General features: G+C 47.7%; 1 protein-coding gene across 1 annotated transcript in view; it reads left to right on the top strand.

Moving 5' to 3' along the window:
• Positions 1-15,559, top strand: part of LOC135272865 (germinal-center associated nuclear protein-like) — a 54,343-nt gene that overhangs the window by 3,196 nt on the left and 35,588 nt on the right. The window contains exons 3-10 of the mRNA XM_064371579.1: positions 226-449; positions 1,820-1,898; positions 2,255-2,399; positions 5,389-5,570; positions 8,788-8,927; positions 10,888-11,085; positions 11,977-12,245; positions 14,485-14,647. Of these exons, the coding sequence (XP_064227649.1) occupies positions 226-449; positions 1,820-1,898; positions 2,255-2,399; positions 5,389-5,570; positions 8,788-8,927; positions 10,888-11,085; positions 11,977-12,245; positions 14,485-14,647 (1,400 nt within the window). The remainder of the gene's footprint in view (positions 1-225; positions 450-1,819; positions 1,899-2,254; positions 2,400-5,388; positions 5,571-8,787; positions 8,928-10,887; positions 11,086-11,976; positions 12,246-14,484; positions 14,648-15,559) is intronic.

Genomic DNA, 15,559 nt, shown 5'->3' with positions numbered 1-15,559 from the left:
CAAAGGTTGCAGTGAGCCAAGATCGCACCACTGCACTCCAGCTTGGTCAACAGGGCGAGACTTTGTCTCAAAAACAACAAAACAAAAAAACACATTAGGGATTCTACATGTCATATGGAGCAGGTCTTACACCTGTGAACATCTTTGCTTTTACACAGGTGGTGCCTCCTGTTGTTAGAAAGTGTTATATCTGATGGTTTAAGTGTCTGTTCTCTGAACCCCTAGATTCTTTAAGAGGAACTCCTGTGCGTCAGAGTAAAAGAAGCGAGAGCACAGATAGTCTTGGGGGCTTGGCTCCCTCTGAAGTCACAGCGATCCAGTGCAAGAACGTCCCTGACTACCTGAACGACAGGACCGTCCTGGAGAACCATTTTGGCAAAATTGCTAAAGTGCAGCGCATCTTTACCAGGCGCAGCAAAAAGCTCGCAGTGGTGCATTTCTTTGATCATGTGAGTATTTCTGTATCGCCATTTGTTACCCTAGATTTGAGCCACGTCACTGTAAAACTTGTTTTTCTTTTTGGGGGGGCCATCATGGTCTATCAGTTATTTGTTTAATATAGGGAAATTACTCAAATATCTTATTATTTTTTTTTTTGAGACGGAGTTTCGCTATTGCCTAGGCTGGAGTGTAATGGTACAATCTTGGCTCACTGAAACCACTGCCTCCCGGGTTCAAGAAATTCTCCTGCCTCAGCCTCCCGAGCAGCTGTGATTACAGGCATGCACCACCATGTCCTGCTAGTTTTGTATTTTTTTTTTAGTAGAAATGGGGTTTCTCCGTGTTGGTCAGGCTAGTCTCAGACTCTGACCTTAGGTGATCTGCCCACCTTGGCCTCCCAAAGTGCTGGGATTACGGGTGTGAGCCACCACACCCAGCCTCAAATACCTTATTCTTTTTTTGACATGGGGTCTTGCACTGTTGCCCAGGCTGGAGTGCAGTGGCAAGATCTTGGCTCACTGCACCCTCCACCTCCCAGGTTCAAGTGATTTGCCTTTCTCAGCCTCCTGAGTAGCTGGGATTACAGGCACCTGCCACCATGCCTGGCTAATTTATTTGTAGTAGAGACAGTGTTTCACTATATTGATTAGGCTAGTCTTGAACACCTGACCTTGAGATCCACTCACCTCAACCTCCCAAAGTGCTGAGGTTACAGGCGTGAGTCACCGTGTCTAGCCCCTCATTTGTTTTTAAAGTCATTTTTTGCCTGTTGCAATGTGCTCATTTTCCCAGCTGAACATTAAATAGTTGATGACCTAATATGTAAATACACTGCCTTTATAAGCAATTCATTGGTACGGACAAAGCTGAACACCCTCATCTCTCCTGTTACCCAAGAGCAGTCCAGTTACCTAGTGTGGTGTGTGTTTTTCTAGACGTTTTTATGAGTATCTACAAGGAGACTAAGAGGTGGTTGGTTTTGTGTGTTTTCTGTGATAAATGGCATCTTGTGTGTTATTCTGCAGCTCCCTTTTACGCTTCATTGTGACTTGGAAAACTTGGTTTCTGTGTATGTAATTAGCTGGTGAAAATCATCTCACTAAATGCCAGAGGCCAAGTTTGTGAGTTCTGTGAGGCAAAGTTGTTAATTCGGAAAAAAGAGCGGAGCAAATAGATGCTTGTGAGACAGATAAGGGAGACGACTGCGGCCACAGCCGAAGGCTCTGCAGGCAGCAGGTGGGGGATGGGGGTATCACTAGTGTACGGAGGACAGGGGCTCCTGGTGCCTTTGGGTGGATGTTTTGCTTACTGCGTTTGAGTTTTCAGTCTCATTTCCTTTAGTCTCCTGATGTACTCACACTTGGTGGTTGTTTTCTAGGCATCTGCAGCCCTGGCTAGAAAGAAGGGGAAAAGTTTGCATAAAGACATGGCGATCTTTTGGCACAGGAAGAAAATAAGTGAGTTTTCAATTCTCAGTTTTCAAAAAGTTATTTTTGTTTATTTATTTATTAGAGACGAGATCTCACTACGTTGCCCAGGCTGATCTGGGATTACAGGCATGAGCCACTGTGTGTGGCCTGGCCCTCTCTTCGGTTTCTCTTGCTCTGTACAAACCCTTTGAGTGTGGGCCCTTTCCCCAGCCAGTGGGGGAGGCTGGCTCTGCGTGGATTTGCATCTCAGTTATTCCCTTGGGCTCTTCTCTAACCTCCTGTGACAATGAAAAGAATATTACTTTCTCAAAAACAAAGTGACAAAGTCTAGTACCAGGTGATCTGTGACTGCATAAACTCTTTTCTGCCTCCTATGTCCTCAGGCCCCAATAAGAAACCCTTTTCCCTGAAGGAGAAGAAGCCTGGTGATGTTGTGGTCAGCCCGAGCCCGGAAGACACATCTTTTCAGCACTCTCCTCTTGGCAAGGCCACAGGGAGGGCTGGTGCTAGCAGCCTGCTGAATAAAAGGTGTGATGGCCCCTCCTAATGACCTTATTTGGGAAGTACCAGGAAATACTGCCCTACAGTGACACCTGAGTTGGGGCTGTGGGGTCGGGGGGTGGTGGTGAGGAAACAAGAGCCAGTTGTCAGGGATGCTTGAGGGTCGAGGGGCAGGGGTTCCTGAGCCTGCCCCTCCGGCCAGCATGGGCCGTGTGGAGGTGGGTCTGTGTGGGGCTGGTGCTCTCAGCCAGGAGAGAGAATTTTCTGACACTGGTACCTGCCAGCTGCAGAGAAGGTGGAGAGCAGTGGTACTGTCCTGTCTTGTTCTCACATGCCCTAGGGTCAAGGTTGCTGAGAAAGCCTTCCTTCGGGGCCGGCTGGGTCAAGGTTGCTGAGAAAGCCTTCCTTCCGGGGGCCGGCTGGGTCAAGGTTGCTGAGAAAGCCTTCCTTCGGGGCCGGCTGGGTCAAGGTTGCTGAGAAAGCCTTCCTTCGGGGCCGGCTGGGTCAAGGTTGCTGAGAAAGCCTTCCTTCGGGGCCGGCCTGGGTCAAGGTTGCTGGGAAAGCCTTCCTTCGGGGCCGGCTGGGTCAAGGCTGCTGAGAAAGCCTTCCTTCAGGGCCGGCCTGGGTCAAGGTTGCTGAGAAAGCCTTCCTTCGGGGCCGGCTGGGTCAAGGTTGCTGAGAAAGCCTTCCTTCCGGGGGCCGGCTGGGTCAAGGTTGCTGAGAAAGCCTTCCTTCGGGGCCGGCTGGGTCAAGGTTGCTGAGAAAGTCTTCCTTCGGGGCCGGCTGGGTCAAGGTTGCTGAGAAAGCCTTCCTTCGGGGCCGGCCTGGGTCAAGGTTGCTGGGAAAGCCTTCCTTCGGGGCCGGCTGGGTCAAGGCTGCTGAGAAAGCCTTCCTTCAGGGCCGGCCTGGGTCAAGGTTGCTGAGAAAGCCTTCCTTCGGGGCCGGCCTGGGTCAGGGTTGCTGAGAAAGCCTTCCTTCGGGGCCGGCTGGGTCAAGGCTGCTGAGAAAGCCTTCCTTCGGCGCTGGCCTTTTTGTTTGTTTCCATCTTGGCATTTTCTATGGGAGAATCTCGTCACACAGTTGCTGTAGCTGGTGAAGGCCTTTCAGCTACAGCAGCTGTTACAGGAGACCGGGGGAGGCTGCTCACTGAGGACACACAGTGCCTGCTCTGCGGAACAGACACATGCAGCCTGGCACCCTGTGGCTGCCTGCCTCACAGGGTATAGTAGCAAATCTCGCTCATCTTGTCCTGAATTCCACTGCAGTTGAGTGCAGTTCCACTTGGCATGTAAACGTATAAGCAATGACTTTTTTCCTCAAGACATCTAACTGGCTGTGATAAACCATGCATTCTTTTTTTTTTTTTTGGAGATGGAGTTTCGCTCTTGTTACCCAGGCTGGAGTGCAATGGTGCGATCTCGGCTCACTGCAACCTCCGCCTCCTGGGTTCAGGCAATTCTCCTGCCTCAGCCTCCTGAGTAGCTGGGATTACAGGCATGTGCCACCGTGCCCAGCTAATTTTTTGTACCTTTAGTAGAGACAGGGTTTCACCATGTTGACCAGGATGGTCTCAATCTCTTGACCTCGTGATCCACCCGCCTCGGCCTCCCAAAGTGCTGTCTTCTTTTTTATTTTGTTAAATAGAGACGGGGTCTCTCCATGTTGGCCAGGCTGTTCTCGAACTGCTGACCTCAGGTGATCCACCTGCCTTGGCATCCCAAAGTGCTGGGATTACAGGCATGAGTCACTGTGCCCGGCCTCTTTTTTTTTTGAGATGGAGTCTTTGTTGCCCACGCTGGAGTTTGGTGGTGCGATCTTGGCTCACTGCAACCTCTGCCTCCCAGGTTCAAGAAGTTCTCCTGCCTCAGCCTCTCTAGTAGCTGGCATTACAGGTACTCCACCATGCTGGCTAATATTTTTGTATTTTTAGTAGAGACGGTTTGACTGTGTTGGCCAGGCTGGTCTTGAACTCCCGACTACAGGTGTGAGCCACCCACCTGGCCACACCATGCATTTTTAATAATCACTTCTAGCAGTTTCCAGCATGACTTTTTTCCCCCGCTAAAAATCTATCTCCTCTAGGAAGGACAGCATAACTTTTTGCAGGTGCAGGTTATCACGGCGAAGCAGATGCTGTTGGCTGTGTTAGTTGTGTGAGCTGGCGGGTGATGTGCGCTTCCCTGGCTGCCTCGTCTGTCGGGGGAACTCTGTTCTGAAAGGCTTTTCCTTTTCACACCAGGCCTACTTTGACAGGTCTCCAGCTTAATCTGTCTTCTTACCTTTTCGTCAATGTATTTTTCTTACTTTCCATTTTGTGATGAGCAGTTTAGTTGCTGCTTTGACATATCTTCTTTGACATTCAAGTTTAGAAAATGATAAAAACCAGAAAATGGGGAAGCTGAGAGAGGATGCTCAGTTCCTTTCAGTATGTCCTTCTGCCAAAATAAACTTCTGTTTTAAAACATGTAGGCATAATACTTATATTAAAGGTGTTTTTCATGCAAGTTTCATTTTTTTGAGATAGAAATTTGTAAGTGTTCCTTTCAGCTGTTTAAATGCGTCTATCTTGTTTTTTTTGGAGGGGTGGTAAGGATGGAGTCTTGCTCTGTTGCCCAGGCTGGAGTGCAGCAGTGCAATTCCAGCTCACTGCAGTCTCCGCCTGCCAGACTGAAGCAAGCCTCTCACCCCAGCCTCCTGAGTAGCTGGAACTATAGGCACATGCCAGATGCCTAATGTTTAAATTTTTTGTAGAGATGAGGTCTCACTATGTTGCCCAGGCTATCTTTGTTTTTCAAAAGTATGAAATATTTCAGAATCCTATTAAGGTCAGTGAATCATGTGGATAACGCTTTTGTGCGTATCCCCATCTTTATCAGGGCTCCTCATTTTAGTGGTTGTAGTTTCTCAACTTCAGAGGACCAGAAAGTCTTGAAAGATGAGGGGACGTGTTCAGAAATGAAAACCCTCTAAAGGCCTTTCCGGTACAAGGGCCCTCAATGTGGTGTTTACTTTATAGCTCTCCAGTGAAGAAGCCAAGTCTCCTCAAGGCCCACCAATTTGAGGGAGACTCTTTGGACTCAGGCTCCGAGGGCCTCGGGCCATGTGTGCCGCCCCTCAGCGCCCTGATAGGCACCGTGGCTGAGACGTCCAAGGAGAAGTACCGCCTGCTTGACCAGAGAGACAGGATCATGCGGCAAGGTATGGGGCAAGGCGGCAGAGGTTCTGGGGCCTGGTGCGGTCGTCCTCTTGGGCGCCATCAGAGCGGGAGCTGCTTCTTTCCAGTGGGCTCTGTTGCTGTTGAGTCTCAGGGCCTCTGATGTGCTGTGTCTGAGCTTCATGGTCGGCCAGTCTTCCTTGGAGTGAGTGCTCTGTGTGTGTGTACATATACGTTCAAATATGTTTGCTTATGTGTGTACAAGATAGTAGTGGGAGCAGGCAAAAGGATGGGCTCATGTCTGTAGAGGGAGCAGGTTTCTGTTTTTTTTCTTTTTTTTGAGATGAGTCTCGCTCTTGTTGCCCAGGCTGGAGTGCGATGGCGAGATCTCAGCTCACCGCAACCTCCCTTCCTGGGTTCAAGCAATTCTTCTGCCTTGGCCTCCCGAGTAGCTGGGATTACAGGCACGTGCCACCATGCCCAGCAAATTTTTTGTATATTTAGTAGAGACAGGGTTTTACCATGTTGTCCAGGCTGGTCTGGAACTCTCGACCTCAGGTGATCCACCCACCTCCCAAAGTGCTGGGATTATAGGTGTGAACCACCACGCCTGGCCGAGGGAGTGGGTTTCTGACGGGCAGAGGTTATGGTGGAGTGTTCCATCTCGGACAGGACATCCTTACCCTATTGGAATGTTGAACTGTGTGAATGTATTACCTACTAAAAAGAAAGTATTCCATTAACACTGAAAATATATGCAGGGATCAAAAATAAAAGGAAAAACACAGGTACTCCTCTTTGCCAATTTTTTTGTCTTAAATTTCAGCTGGGTCGGGCGCGGTGGCTCACACCTGTAATCCCAGCACTTTGGGAGGCTGAGGCATGTGGACCACCTGAGGTCAGCAGTTCAAGACCAGCTTGGTCAACATGGCGAAAACCTGTCTCTACAAAAAAAAAACAAAAACAGAAATTAGCTGGGTACGGTGGTGTGCACCTGTAGTCCCAGCTCCTTAGGAGGCTGAGGCAGGAGAATTGCTTGAACCCTCGAGGCAGAGGTTACAGTGAAATGAGATTGCGCCACTGCACTCCAGTCTGGGTTACAGGGTGAGACTCTGTCTCAAAAAAAAAAAAATTCAGCTATCCCATTTTTTAAAAGCTGTGGATAATTAGAATAATCACAGTGTTTCCTTACTATTTGGTAATAAAAGCTGCCATCATACATTGTGTCACTGATACAGTGATTTTTGTATTCCAAATAAAATCATTAGGTATTAGAATTTTTCTTTTTCTTTTTTTCCTCCTGAGATGAAGTCTTGCTCTGTTGCCCTGGCTGGAGTGCAGTGGTGCATCTTGGCTCACTGCAATCTCCGTCGCCTGGGTTCAACGAATTCTCCTGCCTTAGCCTCCCAAGTAGTTGGGACTACAGGTGCATACCTCCGTACCCAGCTCATTTTTGTATTCTTAGTAGAGATGGGGTTTCACCATGTAGGCCAGGCTGGTCTCAAACTCTTAACCTCGCGATCTGCCCTCCTCGGCCTCCCAAAGTGCTGGGATTACAGTTGTGATACACCAGGTATTAGAATTTTTCTGTTTTTCTTTTTTTTTGGGGTATGGAGTTTCCCTCCTGTTGCCCAGGCTGGAGCGTAATGGCGTGATCTTGGCTCACCTTCACCTCTCTGGTTCAAGTGATTCTCTTGCCTCAGCCTCCCAAGTAGCTAAGTAGCTGGGATTGTAGGCATGTGTCACCATGCCTGGCTAATTTTGTATTTTTTTTTTTAACATGGAGTCTTGCTTTGCTGTTCAGGCTGAAGTGTAGTGGCATGATCACACCTCAGTGCAACCTTCCCCTCCCAGGTTCAAGCAATTCTCCTGCCTCAACCTCCTGAGTAGCTGGGATTGCAGGCGCCCACCACCATGCCTGGCTGATTTTTGTATATTTAATAGAGATGGTGTTTCACCATGTTGGCAAAGCTGGTCTCAAACTCCTGACCTCTGGTGATCCTCCTGCCTCAGCCTCCCAAAGTGCTGGAATTACAGGTGTATGCCACCGCACCGGGCCTAATTTGTAATTTTAGTAGAGACAGAGTTTCTCCATGTTGGTCAGGCTGGTCTTGAACTCCCAACCTCAGGTGATCCGTCCACTTCGGCCTCCTAAAGTGCTGGGATTATAGGCGTGAGCCACTACTGCACCAAGCCTAGGTTATAGAACTTTTCAAAATAAAAACAAGAAGTATATATTTTGAGTTGTGAAGTTGTTGCATTTCTTTTTACTTGCAAGATACATTTATAACTATTTAATTCTAAGTGTAATCGTAGCAGTTTACTTATTCAGGTAAGAACCCAGTTAACTTCTATTATATGATTTTTACGTTCAAGTCATGATGAATACTGTTTCAGAGTTTTAGAGTAGTGGTATATTTGTTGTTTTTTGTTTGTTTGTTTGTTTTGAGATGGAGTTTCACTCTTGTTGCCCAGGCTGGAGTGCAATGATGCAATCTCAGCTCACTGCAAACTCTGCCTCCTGTGTTCAGGTGACTCTCCTGTCTCAGCCTCCTGAGTAACTGGGATTACAGGCACCCACCACCATGCCTGGCTAATTTTTTTATTTTTTTTTAGTAGAGACGGGGTTTCCTCATGTTGACCAGGGTGGTCTTAAACTCCTGACCTCAGGTGATCTACCCACCTCAGCCTCCCAAAGTGCTGGGATTACAGGCATGAGCCACCGCACCTGGCTTTTTTTTTTTTTTTTTTTTTTTGAGACGGGGTTTCACCACCATGTTGGCCAGGATGGTCTCCATCTCCTGACCTCGTGATCCCCCTGCCTCGGCCTCCCAAAGTACTGGGATTATAGGCGTGAGCCACCATGCCCAGCCAATATTTGGAATATTTGCAGTTGTAATGAGTGAATCCTTCTAGTAAACATCCTGCACCATGAGAGTTTGTCATTGAGGTTATGACAGGAGTTAAAAACTCTGGCTGAAAGTGAGGCTGCGTCCCCACTTTTAGTCGGCAGTGAGGGTCTGTGACTGTTGGAGAGCGGCAGACCCAGGGGTCTTTGGGAGCTTTGATGTCCTACTCCCTGGCAGAATAGACCCTAAGTCCTCTTTCTCTGAGGCTCAGAGTCTGACAGATATTTTTGTTTTCCTTTGTAATGTGGGTGTGTTTTAAGTTTTAATTTCTTTTTATCATTATGAGAGCATACTTCTGTAGGTTCATGCTAACCGTGTGGTACGTTCTTACCTTTCACTTGACGTCATTTAGCTCGGGTGAAAAGAACCGATCTGGACAAAGCGAGGACTTTGGTTGGGACCTGCCTGGATATGTGTCCCGAGAAGGAGCGGTACATGCGGGAGACCCGAAGCCAGCTGAGCGTGTTTGAAGTGATCCCCGGGACTGACCAGGTCAGAGCCCTGCGTCTCCCCGTGGAGTGGGGGCAGGCTGTGCAGGGGAGGAGGCTTCTTTTGTAATTCTGTACATACTGGATTTAGGTGTTTGCTTGTTTTAGAGGGTATTGGGTATTTGTGCCCTTAACAATCATATTCAGCTCTTTTGCGTCGTGAGATGTTCACTCTGTAATTGGTACCTATACGTGATAAGATATAGATGCAAGTTTTTTGTTGTTTTTTTTTTTGAGACAGAGTTTCACTCTTTTTTCTTTTTTTTTTTTTTTAAATTTTTTTTTTAGAAGGAGTTTCACTCTTATTGCCCAGGTAGGAGTGCAATGACGTGATCTCAGCTCACCACAACCTCTGCCTCCCAGGTTCAGGTGATTCTCCTGCCTCAGCCTCCTGAGTAGCTGGGATTATAGGCATGCACCACCATGCCTGCTCATATTTGTATTATTAGTAGAAACGGGGTTTCTCCATGTTGGTCAGGCTGGTCTTGAACTTCTGACTTCAAGTGATCCACCTGTCTTGGCCTCCCAAAGTGCTGGGATTACAGACATGAGCCACCGTGCTTGACCTGATGCAAATTTTTTTAAATCGAGTTGTTTAAAATATTTATTTATTTATTTATTTGGAGACAGGATTTTATTCTTTCACCTAGGCTGGAGAGCAGTGGTGCAATCATGGCTCACTGTAGCCTCGACTTCCCAGGCTCAGGTGATCTTCCCACTCAGCTTACTGAGTAGCTGCGATTACAGGCATGGTCCACCATGCCCAGTTATTGTTTTATTTTTTTGTAGCAATGGGGTCTCAGGGGTCTCAGCCGTGTTGCTCAGGCTGGTCTTGAACACCTAAGCTCAAGTGATCCACCTGCCTCTGCCTCCCAAAGTGCTGAAATTACAGGCGTGAGCCACCACATCTGGCTTTTTTCTTTTTACAATCATTCTTATCCTTTTCTATGCTTAAGTTTTGCACATTCAGGATTATATTCTAGATATAATTTTATGTGTCTCTTTCCCACTTAAAATTATGTCATGAACATTTTCCTTCGTTATGCTGAACTAGAGCATGTAGAAATGACAGCATATTTTCTTAGTAGCTCTGTCAAAACTCTGCACTTCTACCATTAGTAGATAGGCTGTTTCTAAATTTTTAGCTCTTGTAATAATATGGTTTGGCATCTTGTGTGTCATGTTTCTCTGGTGTTTAGATTACTTTGTTCCGATCCTGAGAATTTAATTCCTGCATTGGAGGGTTTGTCCTTTCCCGAACATTATCCGTGTAGCTTCCCCAGTTGTTTCCCCAGGAAGCTGCACCAATTTAGATCCTTTGCACTTTGTGAATTTTGCTTGTGGACTTCTCCTCCTCTTTGTGGCTGGTGGCTTTATACACCCTTCGCCCAGTGCGGTGTCCCCAGACCAGCAGCAGGTGTGGGGCCCCTGCTGCAGCAGAGAGCGCGTGCTCAGGGCCTTGTCCTGCGGATGTCTCTGCGTCTCCTCTTGGCCACGTCATCAGCCTCCTTTTGAGGCGGGAGATGCAGCTCCAGGCCCCAGGTGGGCAGCTGGCCCCTGCTGCTGTGCCCTCAGCAGTCCTCACTGCCTGTCTCTGTTTCACTTCTGGTCTGTGTAGACTTCAGCTGGTGTGTGAGCAGAGCTGAGACCTGTTAAATGCTTCGAGGCCCTTCCCTGTCCCGTCTCTGCTTTGGAGCTTGCAGATGTGCCTTCACCTACATTCCTCCTGTTTGTCGTGACGCACTCGTGTCTTAACTCATTGTGGTATTTGCCAAATCAAATTTCTCAATTTATCTTGCCTTTGAATTTTGTCACTTTTTAACAGAAATTTTATGTTGAAAAAAATGTGTTCTCAACTATTGATCTGTGTGGGTGTGTATGTGATTTTCCCTCATTTTCAGGCATAACTGTGCCTGGCCCAAGGTGTTTCTCACGGGCAGCCCATCTCTGCTTCGTGTCCCTAGGTGGACCACGCAGCAGCCGTGAAAGAGTACAGCCGGTCCTCGGCCGATCAGGAGGAGCCTCTGCCCCACGAGCTGCGGCCCCTGGCAGTGCTCAGCAGGACTATGGATTACCTGGTGACCCAGATCATGGACCAGAAGGAGGGCAGCCTGCGGGACTGGTATGACTTCGTGTGGAACCGCACACGTGGCATACGAAAGGTATTGGCTGCTTCCAAGCTGGACGCTAAAAAATGCATGCAAATTCCAAAGTCAAACTGATATTTATTTTTATTTTACTCAGTTACGTATTTTATCTGTTTCAAAAATATACCTTTATGGACAGGGTGCAGTGGCTCACACCTGTAATCCCAGCACTCTAGGAGGCCAAGGTGGGTGGATCACCTGAGGTCAGAAGTTTGAGACCGGCCTGGCCAACATGGTGAATCTCAGTCTCTACTGAAAATACAAAAATTAGCTGGGTGTGGCTAGGTATGGCGGCTCATGCCTGTAATCCCAGCACTTTGGAAGGCCGTGGTGGGCAGTTCACGAGGTCAGGAGTTCGAGACCAGCCTGGCCAACACAGTGAAAACCCATCGCTACTAAAAAAATGAGCAGCTGGGATTGTGGCAGGTGCCTGCAATCCCAGCTGCTCAGGAGGCTGAGACAGGAGAATCACTTGAATCTGGGAGGTGGAGGTTGCAGTGAGCTGAGGTCGTGCCATTGTACTCCAGCCTGGATCACAGAGCTAGACTCTGTCTCAAAAAAAAAAAAAAGAAAGAAAGAAAGTAGCTGGGCATGGTGGCACACACCTATAAAGTCCTCTACTCAAGAGGCTGAGCCAGGAGAATTGCTTGAATCCGGGAGGCGGAGGTTGTGTGAGCCAAGACCGCACCACTGCACTCCAGCCTGGGTGACAGAGCGAGACCCTGTCTCAAAAAAATAAAAAAACAAGTACTTTTGTTTAAATCACTCCAAAGTCCTATTAAAACGTGCATCATGGGCTTTGCTTCACATTGAAATGTGAGAAATTGAGGTCATAGCATGATCTTTCTCATAGCTGACTCTCTGCATGGGAATGTGTGTATGATCCTCCCCCTCACCTGTGGCCAGGATATCACGCAGCAGCACCTCTGCGACCCGCTGACGGTGTCCCTGATTGAGAAGTGCACCCGATTTCACATCCACTGTGCCCACTTCATGTGTGAGGAGCCCATGTCTTCCTTTGATGCCAAGATCAATAATGAGAACCTGACCAAGTGCCTGCAGAGCCTGAAGGAAATGTACCAGGACCTGAGAAACAAGGGTGTCTTCTGTGCCAGCGAAGCGGAGTTCCGGGGCTACAATGTTCTGCTCAGTCTCAACAAGGGAGACATTCTAAGGTGAATTTCCACATCCGAATTTGTCTGCAAAGGCAGGCGTTAAGCAGGAGGAGAGCTTTCAGGATTGGCAGTAGCGATAGTGCTGCGTTCTCTCTGGTAGCAGGTGTTGGGAGGATAGGAGTCTCGGTCTCGCTGTGCAGTCTGCGGAGCTGAGCTGGGGGAAGAGTGATGGGGTTGTGCACCTGACCAGCACATCTGATGTAGGCCCCACACACTCGCTTCCGAGAACTGTTTCTCCTCAGCAGTGAGAGACATGAGGAAGGAATCCTAGTGAGACAGGTGAGTGAACCAGGAGAGGGAGTTCTAGCTGCCCTGCAGGGTTGTTAGCAGCTCCCTTTTTCCAGATAGTTTTGTCAAAGATCCAAATGAGAGGAAAAAAATTGTGTGCAACAAAAATGCTAAGAATGGGGTAGTAAGAATGAATGAATTTAAAACCCTGGTCTGATCTGACATTGAGAGGTCTGGCAAGCTCTCTGGCCCCTGCTTGTGGTGGTGGTTTTATTTATTTTTATTTTTTTTGAGATGGAGTCTCGTTCTGTAGCCCAGGCTAGAGTGCAGTGGTGCGATCTTGGCTCACTGCAACCTCCACCTCCCGGGTCCCGGTTCAAGCAATTCTCCTGCCTCAGCCTTCCGAGTAGCTGGGATTACAGGCACGAGTCACCATGCCCAGCTAATTTTTGTATTTTGTAGTAGAGACGGGGTTTCACCATGTTGGCCAGGCTGGTCTTGAACTCCTGACCTTGTGATCTGCCCGCTCAGCCTCCCAAAGTGCTAGGATGACAGCCTTGAGCCACCGTGTCCAGCAGTGGTGTTGTTGAGCTGGACTTCATGGTGGGCAGTGTCCCCTTCAGTTCTAAAATTCCCCTATTGATGCTGAAACTCATTTTTTTAGCTTTGTATTTTCTTCAAGAACTGTGTGGAAGAATATCTAGATGAGTGAATGATTTTAAATTTTTATTTTATTTTTGACACCGAGTCCTGCGCTGTTACCCAGGCTGGATTTCGGCTCACTGCAACCTCTGCCTCCCAGGTTCAAGTGATTCTCCTGCCTCAGCCTTCTGAGTAGCTGGGATTACAGGTGCACACCACCATGCCTGGCTAACTTTTTGGTATTTTTAGTAGAGATGGGGTTTTGCCATGTTGGCCAGGATGGTCTGGAACTCCTGACCTCAGGTGATCCATCCACCTCAGCCTCCCAAAGTGTTAGGATTACAGGCATGTGCCACCGCGCCCTGCCAATTTTAAATGTTAAAATTAAGCCTGGTATAGCCTGGGCAACATAGTGAGACCCTACTCTACAAAACCCCTGTAGTTCCAGCTACTGGAGAGGCTGAGGTGAGAGGACCCCTTGAACCCAGGAGGTCAAGGCTACAATGAGCTGTGATCATGCCACTGCACTCCAGTGTGGGTGACAAAGCAAGACCCTATCTCTTAAAAAAAAAAAAAAAAAAGACCAGGTGTGGTGGCCCATGACCTCATAGTACTTTGGGAGGCTGAGATCAGAGGATCGCTTAAGGCCAGGAGGTTGAGGCTGTAGTGAGCCGTGATTGTGCCACTGCACTGCAGCCTGGGTGATAGAGCAAGACTCTGTTTCCAAAAAAAAAACCAAAAAGTAAAATTAAGCCATGTAGATAAACTGGTTATGGAGAATGGCTGTATTGTCTTTTTATTTGTGATAAGCATTTGTTTCCCATCATGAATAATTCAGTCAAAATCAATTCATTTCTGAACAAAGAGTTAAGTTTTCTGTTTTCTTAGACTTTACCGTCCAGCACAGCTGGCAGTCGGCATTACTTTAAAGTAACTTTTTGGTAACTGATGGCTGAACTGCTTCTTGAATTTGTTTATTCTGTTCATTATATTTTTGAAAGAGACCTTTGTCTATCAAAGCAGCTCAAGCATGGTAGCTTTGAAGTTAGTAAACTATGAATTTAGTGGCATGTTTCACCAGCAAGACCCTCCTTCTCAGTGTGGTTGAAATCTAATATCGTTATTATTTGAGACAGGATCTTGCTCTGTCACCCAGGATGGAGTATAGTGATGTGATCTTAGCTCACTGCAGCCTCAACCTCCTGGGCTCAAACGATCCTCCCATCTTGGCCTCCCAGTGTTTTGGGATTACAGGCATGAGCCACAGCATCTGGCCAACGAAATCTGTTATTTATTATAGCTATCTTTATGAAAATTTTGTCTTATGAAAAACAACATTCCAACCCCTTTTCTCTCCTTTAATTGACAGAGAAGTACAACAGTTCCATCCTGCTGTTAGAAACTCCTCCGAGGTGAAATTTGCTGTTCAGGCTTTTGCTGCGTTGAACAGTAATAATTTTGTGAGATTTTTCAAACTGGTCCAGTCAGCTTCTTACCTGAATGCTTGTCTTTTACACTGTTACTTTAATCAGGTGAGTAAATGAGCTGTGCTTGCTGAGTTGGTAGAAAGCAGGTTGTTCCTGTGCTATTCGAACACTTTTCTCTTCCAAGCTTTTCCAAGCAGGTCTCAGGCTGAGGCTGTGTCGTCCTTGGGGCAGCCCCACGGAGGAGTTTCTAGTGTTGCCCTGTTTAATAGCGTTAGCACCATTGGACACCATCCGGAAAGGCTGTGCAATGGAAAATACTGTTTTATGGTTCAGATAAGAAAAATCTCTTTACAGCCTGGCTTGGTGGCTCATGCCTGTATAATCCCAGCACTTCGGGAGGTCAAGGCAGGCAGATCACAAGGTCAGGAATTCAAGACCATCCTGGCCAATATGGTGAAACCCTGTCTCTACTAAAAATACAAAAATCAGCTGAGTGTGGTGGCAGGTGCCCATAGTCCCAGCTACTCGGGAGGCTGAGGCAGGAGAATCGCTTGAACCCGGGAGGCGGAGGTTGCACTGAGCCAAGATCGCATCACTGCATTCTAACTTGGGTGACAGAGCCAGACTGTCTAAAAAAAAAAAAAAAGTCTCTTTAGAACACAATTTGAATTCAGCACTATCATCATCCATGAAAACTAACTAAAAAGCAGAAACGTCATATCTACGCACAAAATCCCTGACTTTGAAGTTCTTCATGTTTTAAATCTAAGTTTCTGGAGTAAGGCCGATGGTGCTAAGTTTATTTTAGTTGATGCCTCAGTGTCTGTGCTTTGCCGTGTGCTGGGGCTGCAGAGCAGTGGGAAGGCTGGTCCCTCTCCTGAGGTTTGCACAGAGGAAACTCAGTGTCTTCGGGGTTTCCACTTGGTCCTTTCGTTTCAGTTCCATGGGACTTGGGGATGAGGACAGAGCAGCCCTTGTGGCACCTGCCGTTCTGGGCCCTCCATGTATCAGTTCAGG

This window comes from Aotus nancymaae, unplaced genomic scaffold (genome assembly GCF_030222135.1).
Source record: "Aotus nancymaae isolate 86718 unplaced genomic scaffold, 86718_ANA_hifiasm-v0.15.2.pri h1tg000139l, whole genome shotgun sequence".
In the NCBI taxonomy this organism is placed as follows: Eukaryota; Metazoa; Chordata; class Mammalia; order Primates; family Aotidae; genus Aotus; species Aotus nancymaae.
This window is presented reverse-complemented; position numbering and strand designations above follow the sequence as displayed.